This window comes from Phaenicophaeus curvirostris, chromosome 1 (assembly GCF_032191515.1).
Source record: "Phaenicophaeus curvirostris isolate KB17595 chromosome 1, BPBGC_Pcur_1.0, whole genome shotgun sequence".
NCBI lineage: Eukaryota > Metazoa > Chordata > Aves > Cuculiformes > Cuculidae > Phaenicophaeus > Phaenicophaeus curvirostris.
The window spans coordinates 114,136,272-114,161,208 of NC_091392.1; the positions used below are offsets into that span (position 1 = coordinate 114,136,272).

Here is a 24,937-nt window from a genome sequence, read left to right on the forward strand (position 1 = left end):
TGCAAGAAGTTCTTTTGGATTACTACAGTTGCTGAAGTTGCTAGTCAGGTTGGCTGGTGTTGTTTTTGCAAAATCTTTATATTGAAGAGAGATATTTTTCGCACATATCCATCCGTGAACAATTTTTTTTTTGGAAGGCATATTTTCTGATACAATTGTTTTATTTTCAAATGCAAAACATATTCTTTAGTAAAATCACTATTAGCCAAAGATAAAGTGATATAACAGGCTCATTAGTGATACTCCTTTTGATTTTAATATTGACCACAGTGGTGTATTTTTAAAATAACTTTTTTTTTTCATGTTTTGGTTTACTAAGCAAATAGTATATCTATCACCATAGGAATTTTTAGGTTTTTTTTAAATTGTTTTTATGAGTCTATAGGTGATTATGATATCTGTGGAGATAGCTATGGACATTTAAAATATGTTTTTCACCATGTAATTAAAACCAAAATGAAGCATTGAGAAGCATGACTCACAGTGAGATTGTATGTTCTCCTTCCTCCCCTGCCACTAAAGCTTGAATATAGTGTGTTACTGCAAGTCCCTACCTATTACAATCCTGAAAGGGAATAGCCAGTGCTTTTTAAGGAGGATATTTAGAGAAAATTATATAAATGACGTAATGTGGATTCCTCCCCTTCTCTCTCCTCCCCTCCCCTTCTCTCCCCCCCTCTTTTTCTCTTTCTTCACCTCTTTCACTCTACCTTTCTTTCTCTCCCTCCATCTCTCTTTTCCTTATTTTATCTTTCTTTTTTTTGTTGTTCAGTGAACAACAAATATTATCCTGGTTACACTATCAAATCAATGTTGGTGTTTTCATTTTTGCAGGGAGGGGTTTTTGGGAAGAAGCAGTGGGGAATAGATAGCTAGGAAAAAAAGTTAGTTTGCATAGCCTTTGGAAGAGACATTCCATGAATAATGTAGAAAATGGAACTATGAGAAACATTTTTGGAAAAAGATTGCTTTGTGGGGTAGATAACTTCATTTATTCTAAAGAAAAGGCAAATCACACATCTTAGCAAATCAGTAGGATTGGCTCAGAATAATAGGTTAAATTACTTCACCTCTCAGCTGTCTCTGATCTTGGGGGCCCAAGGCACATCAGGCCACACTGAACAATTGGGCAGCCTGACACTAATTTAAAACACAGGCTCAAAGTATTGGTTCACTCCTTAAATCAATTACTGCATCTATCTGGAGACTTTTGTTGGTAAGTTTTATATGTGGCAAATAGAGTTAGCAAAAGGGACATATGGTGCAGGCCATTTATTTTTTGTGCAACAGTTACTATGGGTATGACAGCAGGAAAGACAGAAATACATTTTTATGCCAGCAAAGTTCAAGTGAGAAGAGGGAATGCACAGATATTTAAGATAGATCTAGTCTTTACTGTTCATATTTACTGAAAGCCACGAAGGCTCAATCCAGTGCCCATGAAAATCTATGGGAGTCTGCCTTTTGAATTCATTGGCTACTGTTCTGAGCCCTTCACATTACTGTGGATTGAGTGTGGTCTTTGAAAAGGCACAAAAGGAATTGTGTAAGTCTAGTGATTTATCTCTGAAGGCTGAGCTGCCAGCTGAATGTAGGTGATAGTTTCTGGGAACCTGTAGAAACAGTATTTTTTTATATATCTATCTCCCTGAGATACTTCAATACAGTCCACAAATATTTATCCCATTTTGTGGCAATCTAACATTTCTACATCTAGTCTAGTTTATCTCTTCATTTGCTAGATCTCCCTAATAGCAGCTCTTCTGTATCTGGAACATCACCAGAAAGTCTCACAAAAGCCTCTATAATAATATTAGTTACTGCCGAAGAAGGAATTAATTCAGTTTAGTGAGTATAACTTGGAACATGATTTTCATACATTCAACTTGTGTTTTAAAAATGGTCTGTAGTTACCCAGATGCAGTTCATGCAGGTTACTTACGAGCTCTTTTAGAACAGGAAAAAAACTCAGCCAGCTGCACTGCTTCATGTGCTACGTGTCTCTTCACAGGTGGAGCTGACTGGGAATAGCATTTACGAGTACATACATCCTTCTGATCACGATGAGATGACCGCTGTTCTTACTGCTCACCAGCCTCTTCATCCTCACCTCTTACAAGGTACCTGTGTGGTCTGTGATCAAACTAACACTGAGAACCAAGAAAAGTTACAGCCCTAGGCTAAAATGTAACAAGCCCATATTTACCCAAGATGAAGCTATGCACACGCAGGGAGGAGCAGTGTGAACCTGAAACTGTGACCCATGATTTTGATTTGTTGTAGTAAAGGGAATAAGGTATCCTAGATTAAATAGCACCTTCCATACCATGGAATCCATGCAGTTTAGACAGGTTTTTAGGTTTTGCTCAGTGAGCATTTAATCTTTGCTATTTTGTCATCACTGCTGAGGTTGCAGGAATGTTACAATGGTCTAGCTTTGCACAGCCGCAACTACCTGGTCTTAGTGGAAAAACAATAAATAATAATACATTAGGCAATTGGGAAATAGGAGAACACTTCTAATGTTTTGAAAGCAACTGTTAAATTTGAAGCTTGAACAAAAAGCCAGACTTAACACCCTCCACTGCAGGAAGAGCAAAAAAGGGTTTTGTCAATGACTTCTGTTTAGAAACTCTCCTTAAAAAGGATATTTCCAGGTCCTCTTACCTTGATACTGGGCAGCTGATTCACCAAGCAGTGCTGCAGATGATTCACCCATGCATACCTATACAGGATGATGGAGTGTTAGGAAAGACAGCAGAACTCTTATTGATTATGTGAATACCTGGATCGGACTGTCCCCCTGGCTGTGCTCAGACACGACACATACATATTAACATAACCATTTGTGTATTAAGTTGTTACTTCAGTACTGTGACTATTGCATGAATAACAAAAAGATAAGCTTATCTTTGCACAATCTTCTTCAGTAGCTTTTGTTTCCTTATGGGCAATTCTTTGAACTTTCAGCTATCACAAATAATCTGGCTCCATCATATACAAAGCCCTTTCACATATATTTCATCATTACTTAGTTGGAGCTCATACCCTACTTTTTTTTTTTTTTCTCTGGACTTCCTAAGCATGAGGAGCTTTGGGCTTGCACTACAAATCTTTTTAGGATCAGACAGGTTTTCACAGTTCAGGTGCCTGTGCATTTTCTGTGCTTGGTCATGTCACCACAGTTCTGACCATGATGATTCCGCCAGCACAGGACCATGTACTCTCTGCATGCAGGGATGTTTAATGCATCTGGAAGTGTATGTACTGCTCTTAGTGGTATGAATGGAAGAATTATCTTACCTTCCTTCTCTCTTCTTCCTCCCCGAAGAGCTTGTCTTGTGTACCCTTTGGTGTCTTGAAAATCAACCTCTCAGTTTTCTTGGACTCTTTTGATTTCTGTAGCTACTTGACTGTTTCACAGTTTGCTCATTCCTCTGTAACGGATAATTTGTTTTTATGTTGACATTTTTTAAAAAACAGCATTTTTTCTTTTTTCCTACCTTATTGTTAAGCAGAGGGGATACCTCTTGTATAAATACATGACTTTTCATGAAGTTCTGCAGGTATCCAGAATTGTTAGTAAGGCATTTTTATACCCACTGTCTTGCTGATGGTGATAGCTTTCTGTTTCTGTTATAGTATTTTTGTTTAAATTTGTTATTTGGACATTTTCACAAATTTAGAGTCATGGGCAACTGATTGAAATTAATTTCTATGTCAAATGCTTTCCCTTTTCTCTGTTCAGCATCTATCATGACTCTGGTTTACTAGAAACTGTGAGTCAGCACACCAGTACTGCGTTTATAGAAGGTTTTTTTAGATTTTTTTTTTTTCAGAACTTGTTACTGCCTGTTTCTTGCTTGTATTTGGATATCTCTGGATGCTCTGAAGCAATCAGATTCCTCCAATTTTTATTATTTATGGTCAAATTCTTTATTTCCTTAACAGATTCTCCTCATGGTGAAGTGCAACTCTATTCTCTTCTGGTTGCTTTTGAAAAGTCTTGACACACAATTGAAACTGTTAATTTCAGTTTACTTGCAACCATTTCAGTCCAAAATTCTGCTGATGGTATAATTAGCCCCAGATACATGCTCATTCTCTGTAGCTTTCTTTGCCTCATTCTACATAGATGTCATTTATTATTAGCATCAAGGTCTGGTTTCTCAATTGTGCAAGGGTAAAGGAAAATTTACTTTGAAATTTGATCCATATATATGCTTTGTTTTGTGCAAAATTTTGTGTAGCAGAGGAAATTGTTAAAAACCTCAAAACAACATTTTATTTGGTTTTCTAGACTTGGAGAAGATAAATAAAGCAGATGAGTTATGTTCTTGTTTGTATAAGGATTATTTTGTGCAAATTTTACTTCTGTGTGTCTCTTCCCCAGACAACACATGACACAGGTGTATTAAAATATCCAGAATCCATAGTTAAATATTTTTTAAATTAACAGAGTGGCAAATATTTACTGCTATTTGTCTTCTCTGAGCCAGTAGGTCCCTTTTCTGCAGCATATACATTTAATCTTGAGGCATAACCTGAAATTATCTGGCCCACAGAAATCAAAGAAGGTTTCCTGTTTTGTTTCAGTGAATCCCTGAAAACTATTTAATAGATGCCAGGGATGAAGAAACTTCTGTCTATTAAACAGATATTTTGAATATTCAATGTAATATGGAATTCTACAAATAACAGTACAGCAGGAAGTTGAGTGAAAGTGGCTTTATTTTCCATTTAAAAAGAAAACAGTTTTTTTAAAGCACATCTTTTTGTAATTTCAGTTTTATTTTATCTCTTTTAATCTTTTAACACATCTGAATCATCAAGTCACTGGGTTGAAAAAAAAATTTCCATTTATTAATTTATTACATTATAGATTTCTCCAGTCTGTAGTATTACTCAGAAGTAAAATCAATATTGCACTGCAAACACAGACGCTCATAACACGAATTTGCAGCTTGGCTCAGATAACTTTGCTGGCTCAAGATGTGTTCTTCAGCTAGTTCTTGGTACATATACACATTTTTAGTTGTTATTTCTGCAGCTGCAGCTGGATAAGATCTCTTATGACAGAAATCACAAATGTAAGCATACATATCTGTACTTTGTGATATTCTGTTACTGATATTGAAGAACCTAGAGTACAGATTATTTTTTAACCTTTAGTTTTACGGTCTTTGTAAATTTTGATTATTTCCCTTTATTGATTTCTTCATTTGCTTTTTATCTTCCTCATTGCCTTTCATTATTCTCCTCAAACCTTCCCTTGTATTTCCAGTGCTTCATCAGTTCCATAGAAGCTTCTCTGAAAGGCCAACTATCATAAGAAAGGTAGAAGACTTGCAGTTGTTGAGCTCTAGAAACATTATTTTAATGAATTTTGTTTCTTAGAGAAATGCAAATTCTTGCTCACCGCATACAATCAGAGAGCATGGATTTCTTTATATAATGCTCTCTGCCACATTGCTTTTCTTTATCTGTCTCAGCCTGATGCTCAAAACATCATGTATTAGTTTAATCTTGAATAATCACATGCTTTGAGAAGCTGGGACTTTGTAGCAACATTAAATATCATAAAATTTGGGAACCAGCTATTGTGTCATCACTCTTTGGGAAAGTACTATGTGGCACTACACCAAATTATGATAAGGACAGCTTTTGGGGCAAGAAACTCGAAGGCAGTGACTCTGAGAAGCATTTAAAAGTCATAAAGCTCGGTGCGAGTTCCTGTTGTGATACTGTGGCTAAAAGGGATAATGGAAAATCCTTATGCACATAAGCAGAGAAATGATGAACAGGAATGCCAAGGATTAACAATTATATTCTTTATGCAGTATTAGTGAAGTGGATGCTGGATTTTTCTGTCTAATTCTGCTGTGCACTTTATAAAAAAAATGGCAAATGAGAGAAACCCCCAAAATTATTGAAAGATTGAAAAGGCTTATAAGAAGAGATGAAAGAGCACCATCTGTTTTGTTTATAAAAAAGAAGATTGGAAGGTGACTTGATTACACATATCAAGGTCTAATGTCTGTGGGCTGAAACCACAAAAGCTCAAATTAGAATTATGCGTACATTAATAACTAGGAGTTTGATTAACCAAAGGAACAAAATATTGAGGGAAGCAATGCTTTCTTCCTCTTTTGATGTTTTCAGTTGAAGGCTGTGTGCCTTTATAAAAGATAGACTTTAGGCAAACAGAAGTTACTGAGCTTAGCACAGGAGCAAGCAACTGAAGTTTAATGAGCTGCAATGTACAGGTTAGACCTATGATCTAATGCTCCTTTCTGGCCTTTAAAGTCTATAAGCTATGACTCAATGAAAGATATAACCCCCATGATCTATGGAGGCTTTGGAGAATTTCAGCTTTAACTTAGAAAGTCTTTAAGCTGCCTTTTTACTTGCATGACCAGCACTGAAAATGTAAAGCAATACGTACTGATTCCTTTGTATGAAAGAAGCCAACAGCTGGAGTCTTTCTGAGGGTGGCTGGTGTGGGGAAAAATAATAATCTCTCTCGCATAGACATTAAAGTAGTGTAAGCATCAGCAAATCACCTTGCATAAGTCTTTAGGCCAACTTTGCACCAGATGCAACAATGTGAATCCATTATATTCAAGTGGGATAGGTTAGCAGAAAAAGGAGAAAAAAAAAGAAAAGAAAAAAGAATAATTTGATATCTTTTCCAAATGTTGTATACTGGCTGTGCTCAGATCTAGATGACTTCACTGGCCCTTTACACTTAACCAAATACTGCTTGGTGTATTTCTGGTCTGCAATAGTTTTCTGTGTTTTGGCTTGGTTTTTTTTCCCAGGAAGCTTACAGCTCAGTTTTGCACTCCCTACACCACCCGTATCTGTTGCATAGGCTGATTTTCATAGGGCCTTTATCATAAGGAACACCACATTTAACTAACAGGAAACTGGCAATTGTTTCATGGTGTAGGGCTGAGACATTGGTTTCTTAACATGTGGACAGGTGTTTTATGCATGCTCTCTGTACTTGAGCACTTACAGCTCTGGAAGCCTTTCTTTTCTGTTTCTTCAAGTAGTGGAACTGGGTCCACTGGATGAGATTCTCCTGCTGGAGCAGAAGGTAGTCATCTAGCAGGGTGACTTGGCTGCAAAACGTGAGGAAGATGGTATAATGGTAGTTTCTGAATCTTGGAAGACTGCAAGTTTATGTTTATGCCTGACTGTAGAGACTCAGTGCGTGCTGATTATCTCCTGTGCCTAGTGAAGAAGACCTAGTTGGTTGTGGTGCCATGCAAAATTCTGCCCAGCTAGCAATAGCTCCAGAACTCCATGGAGGCACATGAGGAGTTTACCTCTTTCCTCAGCTCACATACAGCATAGAACTGAGTGGCAAACCATTTGATTCTCACATTGTTGCGAGTACAATGCTGGCAATGCTGGCTGTGAAGTGACTGTTACAGGGTATCCTGGCCAGAGGTGATAAGCATTTTGAAAGTGTCTGAAATAGTGGCTGGCATTCAAGGACTGAATGTCGAGGAACGCACCGGGATTATGGACTACACCCAGCTCTTCCTAGCATGGTCTTCAGAGGAAACAAGATATTGGCACAAACTGGCATGCACATACCAATATAAGTCCGGATCTTAAGCCCTCAGATGATGTTGTTATTAAAAATGTCTGTACCAACTGTTTTTTGCAGAAAGTTTTCTTCAGCAGTTAGCAGTATGGAGTGATAGGGCGTTAGCAGAATAGTAACACCCACTAAACTATCTGGAGTTTTTTGGGAAACGCTATACATCTTGAACCGTGTCTACAACAATAAAGAAGGAAATTTTTGTATGAAATATCAGGGTAGTGCAAGCTGGGTATGACCAGTCAGTGCATCTATCATCACTACAGTTGAATATAAGCGAGTAAGCAAGTGAAATAAGAAATATCTACACTGCAGGTTGACCGAGACAAGCAATTAAGCAATGCTGAGAGGGATTCAGTATTATATGCTAGTCTTCCATATGTGTAGCTGGAGTCAGACATTATGTGCTTTTATTGGTTTCATGTGCTTTTTCTGAAATTTTAATCCTTTGAAACTTACATAGCTTCCCGACTTTTGCTGACTTGCACACCAAAGCATGGTGTACTAAAAGCAGTTTATTAACATTCCCCAGAGCAGACAAAGGGAAAGAGGAATACTGCAGTTATTGTAGACATTCTGGTTGTCTGCTAACAACTGCGTAATTCTTATATGATTAGTTATAAGCCTAATGTAAGTTACACAAGGGATATGGAATACATTGTGTAAGGCTTTCTCCATTCTGGTTGATGCTTTAAGGGCACCGTTTCAGTCAGCTAAGAAATAAATGCCAGTTCATACATTCCCTCTCAAAGAAGAGCATCTTCCCTACACATTTTGTTTGATAGTAAAATAAAGGAATAGAAAATTGTGTATCTGGAAAGAAATTTTTTACACTCAGTTTTAATGATTTTTTCCAGTAGTACATGTGCAAAAGACAACTGTTGATATGAATTTATATTTTAATTAATCTAAAAATATTTTATAGAAGAACCATTATTGAAAAATAATGGTTTAACACAATGATCTTGTTGTCATTTGTTGTTAGTGTTATTTTGAACTTCAGAAACATAGAAAATATTATTTTGGATGTACAAAACTGGAAAAGAGGGCAGACTGATGGTTCTCAATTAAAAAATCTATTTTCATTGGTAGTTAACAGTAAAGCATACCAAACAGAGCAGAGGTCTCGGACTGCAAAACCTATTCTTTTCCTTTCTGCCTAATGCCCCTGTGAGTTTCTTTAAGAAAAGTTTGGAAACATCACTTCTAGGAGCAAAGGAAAATTTTGGCAAATGATAGCAAATGGCTGAGTTTGGATGACAGGAGTAATTTACCCTCTCCAGGATTCTGGATACAATGAGGACAAATAACAAACTGTCCAAAAGGGGAGGAAATTTGGACAGCTTGTGCAACCTTGGAACTCTAGGACAGCGGCTAACAACAGAACGGACTGCTTTCCTATCACAGCCAAAACATTAACAGGCCAAACCAAGTCAGCCCACAGGCTTCATTTTTCAACTTGGTATGTGGGTAGGAACTTGCTCTCCCAACATATATAATTTGCAGTTTTGCCTCGTAAAGCATTTATATTTCATCATTCAACTAGTACCACTAAATTGCTAAAAAGAAGATGGAAGATGCTCAGAGGTATATGCTTAAGCCTGTAGCCTGCATGTGTATATATGATGCTGCAGTGTAACAGGGAGAAGGGAAAATACGTTCACCTGTTTTATCTCTTCTCTTTTACTTGGAATCAGTTTTGACCATGCATACCAAGAAAGGACAGAGAAATGTTATTTTCATACATCTCTTTGCATGTAGTAGTGCTAGTAAACGGCATTAACTCCGGCTGGAGGCCAGTTACAAGTGGGGTTCCCTAGGGCTCAGTGCTGGGTCCAGCCCTGTTCAACGTCTTTATCAATGACCTGGATGAAGGCATCGAGTGCACCCTTAGCAAGTTTGCGGACGACACTAAGCTAGGTGGAAGTGTGGATCTGCTGGAGGGCAGGGAGGCTCTGCAAAGGGATCTGAACAGGCTGGACCGCTGGGCAGAGTCCAATGGCATGAGGTTTAACAAGGCCAAATGCCGGGTCCTGCACTTGGGGCACAACAACCCTGTGCAGTGCTATAGACTAGGAGAAGTCTGTCTAGAAAGCTGCCTGGAGGAGAGGGACCTGGGTGTGTTGGTTGACAGCCGACTGAACATGAGCCAGCAGTGTGCCCAGGTGGCCAAGAAGGCCAATGGCATCTTGGCTTGGATCAGAAACGGCGTGGCCAGCAGGTCCAGGGAGGTTATTCTCCCTCTGTACTCAGCATTGATGAGACCACACCTTGAATCCTGTGTTCAGTTCTGGGCCCCTCACCACAAGAAAGATGTTGAGGCTCTGGAACATGTCCAGAGAAGAGCAACGAAGCTGGTGAAGGGGCTGGAGAATAGAATCAACTGGGGTTGTTTAGCCTGGAGAAGAAGAGGCTGAGGGGAGAACTCATTGCTCTCTACAACTACCTGAAAGGAAGTTGTAGAAAGGAGGGAGCTGGCCTCAAGCTCTGCCAGGGAAGGTTCAGGCTTGACATCAGGAAAAGTTACTTCACAGAAAGGGTTCATTGGGCACTGGAACAGGCTGCCCAGGGAGGTGGTTGAGTCATCTTCCTTGGAGCTGTTTAAATGACGGATGGATGAGGTGCTGAGGGACACAGTTTAGTGTTTGATAGGAATGGTTGGACTCAATAATCCAGTGGGTCCTTTCCAACCTAGTGATTCTATGATTCTATGATAGTATTTCTCCTTGAGAACTGTTTTAGTTGCAAACTCACTTTTGCACTTCCTGGCATAATGATGACAAAGATGATCAGTATGTACCAGGCATACAGGTCTGTCTTCTCATTTTTCACTAGCTGATCTCCAGGCCTGCTTCTGAACTTGTAATGAGAAAAGTCCACCAAAGGCATTTGCAAGCCCCTTCTCATGCTGGCCCCGTTGGTCAATCCTGCATTCATAGCTTCAAGGGCTACCTTAAAACTTTGTGTATTATTATGAAAGCATCTCTTTTCCATGTATTCTACCACGGTTTTACCTCTTTTTTTTTGTTCTAGAAGACAAGTCACCAACATTCATAATTAAGGGATAGAAGTTGTGGCATTTGTCTCTCCTATGTCTCACAAAAATGATAGCCTGGTTACGCTCACGGAAGAGACTAGTCAAGATACTCGCATGCTCTTTTAGTCAGCAATGTGCCATATGGGATCCACATGCTTTGCAGATTACACAAGAATAAGAGCAGAACATGTGCAACTTTATAGTATAGAGGAGGTAAGATGAAAATAACAAACTGAAAGGGCAAAGGTATGCAGAGGGTTTGGGGGCTGGGCAGTAGAGCATTATCCAGACATGAACTCATGGTATCTGTGTTTTGAGCCTGTAAAACGGTCCATCAGGGACATGGAGCACATCTTACCACACATGTGCCTTATCCCCAGAGGAAAGTACTAGGCTGAACCACGTGTATGTCTCTGCACAAGTTGAATGGGAGGGAAGGTAGAAACAGATGACTGTCTGTATAGTGTTTTGGGCTAAATGTGCCCTTTGAGAATAGCTTTCTTCTCCTTCACTACAGGTGTAATTTGACATCACACACAAATTGCCACGTAGAGCAAATATGAATCATTAGCTATGTCAATAGCTCCTAATTTTAATGCTGCTTCATATCTTTCCCAAAAAGAGAGCTTGATGCAGCAGTGTGCAGTTTGCATAGAATTGTAGAATGGGTTGGGTTGGAAGGGACATTAAAGTCATCTAGTTCCAATCCTCCTGCCACAGGCAGGGACACCTCCCACTTGATCAGGTTGCTCAGAGCCTCATCCAACCTTACCTTGAACATTTCCAGGGATGGGGCACTGGCAGTTTCTCTGGGCAACCTCTTCAGTACTGATGTATATTACTATGTGAACTGGTTCTGCAACAAAGTGATGCTGTATTTTACGAATGTTGAAACTTCAGAGCTTTGTCAAAGAGATATAAAATAGTAGCTTTTACCTTAGAGAAAATAAAGTCAAAAAAAAGGTGAAGTTGCGGAAAAAACTCTTATGATGCTATTTTCTCATTCCACTATGCAAGCAGCATACAAACCACAGAATTTTGTGACCATTTTCTTTGAAGAGAGATGAAATATGGATTAGAAAACAAAGACAGATTTCATAGTTGCACCCACAGGGTTAGACAATTCTGGCTTCCATAAAGCTAACCATAATTTCACAAAAAAGCTTGGAGAATTCTGGTTGGCAGTCATGTACAATGTGAATGAACAAATACACAAATTCTTTATAAAAAAATGGCAAGAATCATTTTCTTTATCATTATGTTTAGTCTGTTCACAAAAGTAAGAAAATACAAATCTGTAAAATGTAATCAAGCTATTTTATTCTTCATTAGTTCTTGAAGTCAAACTCTGTTGCATTACATACCAGGCTAAGAAAAAAAGGGATTAGCAGAGAAGGCATATATAGTAGGAACAGTACTCAGTGTTCTGCCAAAGAAGTATATCTTCTGTATGTCCATAGACAGCAATATTTATCTATGTTCTTATTCACAGGTTGCTGTGTTTCAGCTCTGTGAGGATGTTAACATATGGATAAGTTTGGTCTGGGATTTGATTGAAGTCATTTACTCTCTGCCTCATTTATAGCTTTTACTGAATCAACTCAAATACATTGCAGCAGTTCTTCAGGGAAGGTGCCTGATGGTGTAAGATGACCAGGCAATATGGTAATATATTAATAGAATAGAAAAACTCTGAATGTGACAAGGGAAACATGGAGTTAGGCTAAAAAGTAGGCAATGATGCATTAGAAATGGACATCTTGGACATGGATATGGATTCTGACCTGTAGTGCCTCCTCCTACAAAATTAATTATAAATGATACATCAACTTTATTAAAATATTTGCTAGTAGACATGTAGAAGAAGTCAGGATCTTAGCAAACGCAGGTACATTCTTCCAAAGAAATGCAGCAGGAAAGTCAGAGAAATCAGCTCACAGTATATAATCATGTTGATCAAAACTAGTGTTTTAACTGTGTCAGTTTTCATTTCCAACTATTACCAATCATCTAGTTGGGGGAAAATGGAAAACTGGAATTCCAGGATAAAAATCAAGAGTCATTCTTTAAAAGATTTCAATAAAAGTTTGTGGTGCAGTGGGGTGAAGGCAAAAGCTTTCAAATGCTAAACATTGATCCAGGGCAAACAAAATTAGAAACTTGCTATCATAAGTAAATCCAAGTTATGACAAATATTGGAAGTGGTTGTAACAGAAAAATAGACCCATAATCATATTCCACATGACTGCATAAAGAAAAGCACTATGCCAAAACTGGGAGTGTAAACATTTAGGAAGAACCCTAAAACTCTGCTTTTGATCTCTAATTCCTGTAGTAGAGAAACACAACGTTACTAAGTTCTGGGAAATGTTAAAAGCTGTACTAAGATAGTTGGTCCACTTTTCAGGAGGCTACCATCACAATCTTTCAAGATACTTGGGAATTCAGCAGTGGGGCTGAGGTTTCTTTTTAGCTATAGCAGCTATCGAAACATTTCCTTGACTACACTACTGAAAACAACTTAGAAGAATGTACAGACTTTGAAAAGTATTCAACACGTTTATGAAGTCAAGGATCAATTTCCCAATTATTTTGAGATTGTTTGGGAGAGGGAAACAAGTCACATTCAGGTAAAAAGGGAAAATAAATGCTGATATGGTTAGTAAAGCGGAAGGTGGGAAAAGCAGACTCATGCTGCATAACTCGTAAAGGAAAACTGCATTAAAATCTTTCATAGCAATACACAGCTGTTTGTCAGAATTATAGGTGGTTATAGCAAATGCTAGAGGTGGTGCAATTAAACAGACAAATTTCGTCGTATGTAGTGGGCTTGCTGGAATAGTAAGTATTTGAAAGAAAAGATGTTGAGTAAGACATACAACAATAGTGAAATTAATCATGAGTTGCAGCAACAAATGCCATTGCCATGTGGTGACTGCTCACTGTTTTGAAACCTCAAGTGGCTGGGAGAGGAGTGTGTGGAGAGCATATCTGTGGAAAAAGACCTGGTGGCGCTGGTTGATGCTAAATTCACTATCAGTCGTCAGTGTGCCCTGGCAGCCAAGAGGACAAATTACATCCTGTGGTGTATTAAATACAGTATAACCAGCTGATCAAAAGAGGCAGTTATTCCACTGTAACTGGCATTGGTGCAGTCTCACCTGGAGTGCTAGTGTGGCGTTCTGGGCCCACAATTTAAGAAAGATGTGAAGGTCTTCAAGTGTGTCCAGAGGAGGGCAACAAAGCTGGTGAAAGGGCTGGAAGGCGTGTCCTGCAAGGAGTGGCTGAGGATTTGTCTGGTCTGGAGAAAAGGAGCCTGAGGTGTAGGTTCACTGTTCTCTACAGCTTCCTGAGGAGGGTTAGTGGAGAGGAGGCTGTTGGTGTCTTCTCCCTGATATCCAGCAACAGGACATATGGTAATGGTTCAAAGCTGCTCCAGAGGAGTTTTAGACTGGACATTAGGAAGCATTTCTTCACCGAGAGCATGTTCAAACACTGCAACAGGCTTCCTAGAGAGGTGGTCGATACCCCAAGCATGGCATTGTCTAAGAGGCATTTGGACAATGCCCTTGATAAATTGATCAGCTCTGAATTGGTCAGGCAGTTGGACTACATGACTGTTTAGGTCCCTTCCAACTGAACTATTCTACTCTACTCTACTCTACTCTACTCTACTCTACTCTACTCTACTCTACTCTACTCTACTCTACTCTGTACAGCTTGTTGTCAGTTTTCCAGTTTATCAGACTGCTTCTGGAAGCTGTAGTCAGAGGGGCAATATAATATAGAATGCCTCCTGCAGTGACAAATATGAATTTACATATGAGATCATTTTATTCCAATCTAAAATATCCCCAATACCTTATATCTTCACTGTGCGAAGATACAGTTGTCCCAGTGCCAGGTGTTGTGAAGGCACAGTTGGAAAGCACCATTTACCATGGCTGACAATGCTATTCTTAATGAAGTCTCCCTTTTTTCTTGTAGCTCTAAAAATGCTGTTTTGTGTATACATCAAGTTTGCAAACACACATAGAGTATGGTCACAGACATTACAGTGCTCTAACAGTGTTCTCTTAATCATTAGAACTAATAATAATACGAAGTACATCCTCATGCAGAGAAATGGGATTTCTTTTGTTAGAGATGAAAACATCTTCACATTGTATTGGTTTTATTTCTTATTCTCCTTTTTCACAGAAGATAAAAAAAGACAACAAAATCAAATCTGAGCAATATGTAGTAATCAACATCCAAAGGACTTGAATGGATTGACTTTTCTTCAGTGATGTCTGCAGTCTGCTGGTTTCATCTCTTCTCTACAACAAACATAGTTTCTACATATATTTTTAACACCTTAACACTCAAAGGAAAGGTGTTAACACCACTTACAGTGATGCTTTATGTAGTTAACATTTCAGAATAATTTAATAGAGTGGTTAAGCTTCAATTATTAGATGGTATGAATCTTCTCTAATACTTAAGAAGGCTCTTTTCCTTCAGTCATAACATTTTACTATTCATTATTCTCTCTTAAATTTCATATGTATGTGCTTAACTCACAGTTCTGTCAGCTTTTAACTACTTAAGAGCTGATAGTACTTGGTTATTTTCAGCTCATTTTCAAAATTCTTTTACCTCCTTGAAAGCCTAAGATTCTTTCTGTTATTTGTATGCGCTGTGCTCACATGTTTGCTTGAAAGCACACCAGTGACAGCAATAATTACATTACTAGGTCTAGGTGCTTTGTATTGTTATATTTTTTCAATTTTTCTAAACTTAATTCTGACTGATAAAATCACTTAACTCTTGAGAATAATTGGTCACATTCACCTCTTACTGAAGCCTGAAGTTCTTATTTTACTTTTACTGTTATTCTGTCTTTCCTAATTTGAGACTTTTGCTGCATCCCTGAACATCTCTAGTCATTTTTCTTTTACAGTAGGTGCTGTCTAATTATGTTTCAGGGTTTTTATCCTGCTTTATAACTGAACTTTCATGCCTACTGTCTCCTCACAGTTTTGTGATTAACCTCTGCAGCAGGACGGCACGCATTAGTAATCACTCTTCTCACAGCTCATTTGATTTCTCCTATTTGAATATTCAGCTTCTCCCCCTTTGCTTGCTAAACCTAGAAGTACCTAATTTTCTTTCTACATTCTCTTCATCAGAGTAGACCTTCTTAATTACATCAGGTACATCCTGGATGTGATATTTTTGCACTGTGTTGATGGATGTGTTAGCATCCAGTAGGATACTGGGGCTTCTTATTTCCTAATCAGCTTTACAATTACAAATTTACTTTAGTTGTTTTTTGCTTTGCTCCACCCTTCTGCTGCTTTCAAAGGTACTGGGGAGTCACATTGGCAAAGGTATCAGTTAATATTATTACTAATTCACACTGTTCTGAGTCTTGCACATCTAGGTTCTTCATGCGAGGGCTTTGGTCTTACTGTTCCTTTATATTTTACAGTCTCTAGATCAGGTCTAGAGAAGGTTTTATTACTAGTTGGTGTGCACAAAGACACACATACACACAGAGCCCGTGCACGGCAAATTGACACAGAAAGGAGAACAGCACTTTTACAGACACCACGTATGCACTAATGGCACTCACACGAGCATGAGCAATATAAATAGCCTAGTCCTGCTCTTTCTTGCCAGCAAGTCAGTCTCAAAGCCTGCTAGATTTTATACTCGCTCACATAGTCACAAGGCTCTCTCTCTGGCTTTTGTATTCTTCATCTACAATCCTGCAAATAAGATGCCAAATGCCATGTAGCACCTGCGCATCATTTACTGGGAACCTTGACACAACAATAAGCCTTAACCAACCATGTAACTCTCCCAGCTGGCTGGTTAAAAATGTTGCAGCACTCTGCATCAGCCTGTGCTATGAGACATGTCACATTACTAAATAACTATGTTAGCAGTTATGATCCCAGATGATCCAGGAATGGTCAAGGTCTCCTTTACTCCTTTAGACACAGTCTGCTTACACCTCCCCCAGCACCAAATCTCACAGTGACACTGGGCCCCCACACAAACATGAACAACCATTCCTAATACACATGGGAGGAGGAACGTTTATTATCACGCATACGCTGCTTTGGCCTCTTCAGGCAAAAAAGGCAATATGTCACTCAGGGTCCAGATTCTGTTTGGCCACGTGGCCATTTCTCCCTTCGCTTACTTAAGGCAGCTTAACATCATCTAGCTCAAGCCTCAGAAATGGAAGCTGCCAGATGAGTCCCAAGGTACCTCGTGGGTAATTCTTCCCACTTTAGATTGCAGGCATGAGTTATAACTGATTAAGGGCCTTAAGGGCCACTACTACAACCTAATAATTTAATAATCAATACTTAATAAACACATCACTATTAAATTGCAGTTATATAATTTTGCACTTGATTACGCACAACAACAAAGAGGAGGGAGCTGGCCTCTTCTCCCAAATGACAAGGGACAGGACGAGAGGGAATGGCCTCAAGCTCTGCCAGGGAAGGTTCAGGCTTGACATCAGGAAAAAATATTTCACAGAAAGGGTCGTTGGGCACTGGAACAGGCTGCCCAGGGAGATGGTTGGGTCACCTTCCCTGGAGGTGTTTAAAAGAGGGGTGGATGAGGTGCTGAGGGGCATGGTTTAGTGTTTGATGGGAATGGTTGGACTCGATGATCTGGTGGGTATTTTCCAACCTGGTGATTCGATGATTCTATGATTACTCTCCAATGTCACAAATCACAAGCTGCTACTATTGAGTTACAATCCTATCACTTATCTGTCCCTGTACCACTTAATGCTAGGGTGCAACTCTATCCCTCTTTACTCCGTCCTTCTACACCACACAGCATCATGGCCCTTGAATTGTTTTAATAACCCTTCTGGTTTCCTAGAGAGCCTGTAGCTAGTTATGGGGACTAGTGTTCCAAGGGTCTATCTTGCTTGCAATCTACCATCACAAAATCAGAAAGACAAGATCTCTTCTTAAATAATGAAATAATTAACAAATTTAAATAATAAAGGAAAAATATTATCTTACAGTCTGGGTACCCCTTTAGTTTTTATAGACGCCTAAAGACTATGCTGTACATCATAACCTATTCCTGGTGGAAAAGTGAAGTTAGAGCTAACTGAGTGTTTCTGTAGGAGTGCACTAATCTGCAGTAAGATTTAAAAAAGAAGTAAGCAGCAAATAGAAAGCTAAAGAATAAGGTGTCTGGAAGGATCTTGTTTCTGAAAGAGACTATTTTAAGTCTTGTGGCAGGTCATTTGAGAAGTTTAAGGTATTGCTTCCAATTCCACTAATCATCTCCTTTTATAGAAGAGTGTAAATAATTAAAATTGATAGCAGCTCAGTTCAGGTCTGAAGACAGCCTTATTACTGTGTGCTAATTGTTTTTCTCCCTTGGTGCTCGTGAAGGGACAGTTATATTTATTTTCTGTGCATGGTACTGCGGCAGAAAGAGAGCAAGCACTAGGGTAAGGGCACACAGAAAATCTGTACTAAAGCCATGAATTGCACCGATGTTCCCAAGTCCCAGTTCCATTCTTTACTTGTCAGATCATGTTTCAGCAATAGTAATCTGTACTGTAAGGCTTCTTCCCACCGAATTGCATATATTCATATTTAAGACTCTATAGTAGATGTGCCACTTCATTTAAGTGCCTGATTTCCCTCATATGGATCTAATTTACATTAGGGAGATAAATTTAAAATTCAAATACTCAGGAAGGCTGAAACTATTTGAGATGCACCACGTATTGTATTTCTTTTCCCTCCTCGCTAAATCCTTTTTCTGTGGTTGTATCTTCAGATCTTTAAACTTGGAACTTAATGCAGAGAGTTTACCGGTTTCCAGGTGGTTTCCTCAGTGGTCTGAGGCTGAAACCACTGCAGGTGTGTGGCTAAGACATGATAACTGGGCGAGGGATGCAAAAAAATGGGAATACAACTCAATAGTTAAATCAAATGAAAGCAATACTCCAACTGATTACAGTGGACTTTCAATCAAACCCCGTGGGTATTTAGGAGCTAACATGCATGGTGGCAAATCTGAAAACCCCTCTGCTTCACTGATTTCCCTACTCATGGGTGTACCAAGTGAGGGCTTTTTTCCTAATATAGTTGTGTTCTGCCAAACCACAACTTTCAGTAAAAAGTCAGAACTATTAATGATGTCTAAATCGTTATTGAGAATAGTTAAAGATAACAGTTACTTATTAACTTATCCTTAGCAGAAAATACATAGGTGCATGAGCAATATTTAACATTAAAACATTTCTGTAGATTATCCATAAAGACATTTGATTAAAAACCATCTACCAGGATAATTTTGGAAGTCAGTGAAACAGGTAATAATATTGCATATGGAGGCCAGAAGGTCACTGGTCTGGGCACAACTGTCTACATACATTGGAAATATTACAAACCAAATGAATTTTCTTGTTTCTCATTCTGCTATTACTTTGGAGAGTACATTTATTTACCTGCTTTTCAAAGGAGACATTTCCTCCCCTTTTTACCAATATGGACCGGTACTTAGCTGTCCAGAAACAAGGTGATAGCTTCGTGAAGGGTGGTGTAAACAGAAATTTGGAGACCTGGTCGTGTTGACTTTTCCAGCTTTCCAGTGAATCCTAACATAAAAGTGAAATAAGACTTGAGGGCAGAGATTGAGTTGGAAAAATACTATATTGACTTTTATTGCTGCCTAAGGCTGAGATATAAACACATCTATTAAATCATGAAAGGCAATGTCATAAAAAGTTTTGAAATCTTCAGTTATAAGTAAGCAGTGTGGTTTATGCTTTCAGAATATGAAATTGAGAGATCATTTTTCCTGAGAATGAAGTGTGTCCTAGCCAAGAGGAATGCAGGATTGACATGCAGTGGCTACAAGGTAATGTGTATAAGCTTCAACCTCCCCTCCCTCCAGCCCAATATTCAACCAGAGAAGAGTTTATTTATTTAGATTTTCTTACATGTGTGGCTGAAAGCCAAGTCTGTGATACAGAGAATCAGAACAGATGCAAAAAAAAAAAAAAAAGCCACTACTTATTGCAGATTCCCTTAATAATGCAAGTCTAAGCTCCTGCAGTGAATTAGAGTTCACTTTGTGCCATATTACCATATCCTAATCCCCAGACTGGGGAACTGGCAGGAGCACAACCACTGAGGTGCAAAGAGAGTGCACAGGTCTTATTCCCCTGTGGAACTGGAGGCAGATGAGGCAGGAACCCAGACACAGGAACCTGGGACTCTTCCCACTTCCCTCTGCCTCGGTATTACAGTGCTCTGGCTGAGCAGCCATCCAGTTGCACAAGTCACCTCATTGGCCTGACCAGAATTACCTCAACATAATGAGGCCATGATGATACCCTAAGCAATCATCACTATCAGCTCAGGGCTGAACTGTTCAAAACTAGCAAGTCTGTTTATAAATCTTACAGTTTGTATTAATTTATATTTACTACATGAAACCCGAAGCCACAGCAAATCCTGAGATTCTGTAACAACACCTGCGTTCAGGTAGTTCTTATTTTCAGCTTTGCAGTGTGTATTTGCTGGCCTTTTGATCTAATTCCATCACTTAAGCATCAGGAGAGAAGGATACTTCACACACATTCTGGTGAGGATTCATTTTGTTTGAGTCATTGAAAAACAAAGAAGGAAAACATGCAAGATAAGCAGAGCTCTTTTAAGGAATGTGTTCAAGGTCCAGACATATATCTGTCTATTTACACTGCTGTCTACCTGGTTATACTTATAATTCTTCATTACATGGACCCTTGTTTGCTCAGCTGCTTCCCAGCAAAAATTATTCTATCCCAAAGCTGAATCTGCAATCAGGTAAAAGAGTAGAGTTTGTAGTGGGGGTATTCCACCCCAGTTATGACTGCTGATCATAGGGATCACCTTCCATCTTCTGCTTGTTTTTAAAAGTTTATGCAGTTAAAAATTTAAGGATGTATTCATCTAGAGAGATGTTAGCCTAAACTTATTTGCTTTGACAATACTTAGAGTTAGGACCTAGTAATTTTGAAAATATCACCCGATTAGCTGGGGGGAAAGCTCATGAATCAAATAATAGGATCTGCTGGGAGAACTTACTTAAGTTTTTCTTGCTACTGTGCTTTTGATAAACATACTGATCACTTATTGATGGGAGAGAAGAAAGGAAGGTTATACAGAGGGAGCATATTTGTAGGTGGCTGTTTAGTAGGTTGTTCAGGAGTACTAAATACAGTGGAAATTAATTCCTTTACATTGGACACAGTTAAAAGTCAAACAAATACAAAAATTATGCTGAAGGACATGTAGTCTGCCTGCTGTTTGGACTAGAAAGTTGGCAGGAGCACAAATGATTTCTAAACACTAGCACTACATTAAATAAATCTTATGTGCTGGAATAGTCCCCAGTTATAATTCCCCCTTTAGCTGACATTGTGAATTTTTACAGTCCAAGACTGAAGTTATCACTCCTGTGATTAGGAATTGTAAATGGGGATTCAGGAATCTGGCATCAAGACCCTGGGCTTGGTCACATGTCAAAATAACATCGTCTGAACTTGACTGGAGAACTTAAAACTACTTTTAAGTGCATTTACATATACAGCAGTTAATTTTTACAAATGGGATGCATTCATCTCCACTGGGTTTTTGAAGTGTCTCTTTTTCACCAGAGTAACAACTCATTAAAATGGAAATATTTGTATATACCTCTGCATTGTTTGTGAGACAGTGTCAATTTAAAAAGCAACTTCCAGATTTTTTTTATTTATGAACAGGCATTCTGAATATATCTACAAGAACTCTGTACCAAAGAGACTTTAAAGAATTAACTTGAAAGCGGTCAAGATGGTCCCAAAGAGCATGTGTTTTAATACTGGATTAATCACTTCGGCAGTAACACAAACCCTTGTTTTAATCTCCATTCATAAATTAACCACTCTTTCAAGCCTTAACAGGTTATGTAGTATTTAAGTTTTATAAGGGTGTATTTATAATCTTGTTGAAACTGGGTGGTTGGCTGACTCGAGGCCTCTTCCATTGCATTAGATATTGAGTGTGTTTTCTTCTCATGCCAGGTGATCCATTGCAGTGGCTATTTGAAGATACGGCAGTATATGCTAGATATGTCTTTGTATGATTCCTGTTACCAAATCGTTGGACTGGTGGCTGTAGGTCAATCTTTACCTCCCAGTGCAATCACTGAGATCAAACTTCACAGTAACATGTTTATGTTCAGAGCAAGTTTGGACTTAAAATTAATATTCCTAGATTCCAGGTAAGCAGCTATTTCATTTAGCATGAAATGTTTTCAAAATTTAGTGTTGTCATAAGCTACAGTGGTTCCCAAACAAATCAAAATACCCATGGAAAAAAAAAGCATTCCAAAATAGATCTGGAACACAAAGACCATGTGAGTTCTTCAGAACCTTTCAAGTAGCTGGATAGACCATTCTTTGTCTTGAATACCCACATTTAAGAACCTGTACAATTTAACCTACAGTTACTTCAGAGAGTCAACTAAAGTGTTCATGCTGTAAATAACAGGCACATGAACAGTAGCACATTTTTGCCTTAAAGGACATAAATTTTGACATACAAAGCTAGCAGAAGGAACGAAGATGTATCATCGTCCACAATTAAAAAAAAAACCCCAAATGAACACTGAGGTCAAATAACTTGCCAGGGTCATCCAGAAATCTTTTAACTGAATAGTAAGAAAACATAGTCTTCTGGACAAAGATCAAATGTATAATACATTTGCAATGAAACGAACCCAACTAAGACAGTGGGGAAGTTTTACGTGGCAGGTCAACCATGCAAGAATACGCTTTTTCTCCATGCTGTTTATGAGATAGTGGGCCATCAGCTGCTAAAATACAAAAAACTGCATGTTCCTAGAATTACTCCCAAAGAAAGGCACACTCCACTTAATATAACTGCTACAAAGAAGCACAAGGGGTACAGCAACATGTCTTTGCATGTGGAAGAAAAAGGAAATTACGTGCCTAAGAGGAATTGCCTGGAGACATAAGTGTCTTCAAAGGAAGCAGTATAAGTAGAGGTGTTGACAGGAGCACAGATAGAACCAGCATCGTTTCATAGCTGTGTTTACTGAAGAGCAGGTGGGTATCATCCACACACAGGACAATGGGGGGTATTAAGCATTACCCTTTGCTCTCCCAGCTGAATAAACCAAATTATGTTTGCTCAGAGCAGGGACACATTAGGAATAAGATAAAACTATTTTCAAGCTTGCTTCTAGTATCCATACAAGGAAAACTGTTGGTGGATCTTTAGAGGTGGCAGTCACAGCAGAGAGGCCAGTATGAAAGACAAGGGAAGGAGCAGTTAAATAAGTCTCTGGAGACTCTTGATACAATATAAAACATGCAGGAGCTAATTTATTAAGGTCACTAAAAAAATGAGACAGTTACTTCCCTACAAAGGCATCTGCTGCTTCTGATTTTTGTGATGCGTCTGATTTATTCATTGCTACATAGCTTACAAAGGCTTTAAAGAAATTTAGAGGGCGGAACTGGCCATTGGGGAAGCACTGTTTCCTCCTGTGTGCCCTGTCACACCCAAATAAAAATCTTCAGAGCCCAAGCTCTTTATAGTAGCTCATTGAGTGGGGGTGTGTTTGTGTCAAGGAAGTCAAGCAGCTGACTTCATTTCCAGATTAAAACTTTTCAAAAGTTTGGGTGTCCTCATAACTGTTAATGATGTTTTTTTGGCTTGTGGGAAGACCAACTTCAAAGTGAGGCTGCACTTCCAGAAAAATTAACACCTGGTTTAGGTTTGTGGTCTTCTATGTGTTTTTGGATTGGCTGTTCCTGTACTTACTGATTAAGTAGGCAGGGTGAAACTGTCACCCTTGTTTAAATTGCACTGAAGTCAGGAGGAGCACTGAAACCTGACCGGGATCTTACACCAATAATTCACCATGCTGATAGGCTTAAGTGCGCATTTGGGCACCTAGAATTGTAAGCCAGGAGGGACAGGGCACAGTGCAGAGTTGAAACACAAGCACATGTACACATATCCACATGCAGAAAGAGACCACACGTGCTCACTGTGCGTAGGCAGTCCCTGATTGAGGCAAAGGCATGCAAAAGTTCCCCAGATAAAGGCAGAGCTAGAGTTGGTATGGATGTATTTATACATTGTTTATAATAAATCAGACTGCAAAGACATTCTGTTGTTTGTTTTTCTGATTTCCTTCAGAAGAATCCCACCCTCCAACAATCTCTCTCAAGTAAAGTCTCCAGTTTCAGTGGAGTTCACACAATTACTTACCATTAGGGTAAGAGTGAAGAAGATACATAGATAGTTACAAAAGAAAAAAAAAAGTAATAAAAAATTACATTATCTGCAGCCACCAGTGAAATATTGCTTGAGACCCTTGTATTCATTTCTGTAGATACTGCTGTGTTATACTCTAATACAGAGTGTATCCTCATTAGCATTTAACTTCAGACCAGAAGCATTCTTTTGGTGCAAATGTCCAGACCATCCCCACTCATTGCACTGCTGTTCACGTTATAAAGAGGCCTTAGGCATGTGTACTACACTCCTCCTGTATCTAAACTGGAAGAAAACCTCAAAGAACATGTCTAAGATGCTCCAACTACTATAAAGCTTTCAGTTCACAGCCCTGGACTAGAGCTAGTCCCAACTAAAAGTGCCAAAATTAAAATATGCAGATACATCTGATGCTGCGGAAGTAGATCCTTGACTATAACAATTTTTCTCTACCGACCACCTGCTATTGGACTGTGTTGCTTGTTAATGTAGAGATGCATTTGTACAGGTACCTCTGTTCCACCTTTTTAGGTGAAGAAAGCCCAGGACAGCATAACCCCTCCACCACTGCAACAACACTGGATAAATAACCCACATTATGGATGAGTTGCAATGTACTTTAAGGACTTTTGTTCTCAAACAACAGTTGTAAATAAACAAAAGTCTATTCTAAACCATGAAGTTTGATTCTTCAGGTCTGACCTAGTGTAAATCTGACCAATATAATCTGGTTCTATAGCATCTGCAGAGATACTGCTGTTTCAAATTTGTTTCATTATTTTACTTCTCGTTGTGTGAGAATGTTTTTCTGATATCTAGCTTCAAGCTTACTTTTCTTAGCTTGTGATCTTTATAGGTCCTTGTCTTTCCACATTCTCAGCCTGAATAAACTCTTGCTTCCTTCCTCCTCCTGTTAGGCGTTAGCCTGGATTTATTATTGACCATGATCACAGATTCTATGGATTGACA

At 38.8% G+C, this 24,937-nt stretch overlaps 1 protein-coding gene across 1 annotated transcript in view; it reads left to right on the forward strand.

Annotated features, from left to right (window-relative positions):
• The window catches only part of SIM2 (SIM bHLH transcription factor 2), a 56,441-nt gene that overhangs the window by 15,219 nt on the left and 16,285 nt on the right, over window positions 1–24,937 (forward strand). Inside the window, exons 4-6 of the mRNA XM_069871736.1 lie at window positions 2,012–2,120; window positions 19,468–19,553; window positions 21,742–21,941. Of these exons, the coding sequence (XP_069727837.1) occupies window positions 2,012–2,120; window positions 19,468–19,553; window positions 21,742–21,941 (395 nt within the window). The remainder of the gene's footprint in view (window positions 1–2,011; window positions 2,121–19,467; window positions 19,554–21,741; window positions 21,942–24,937) is intronic.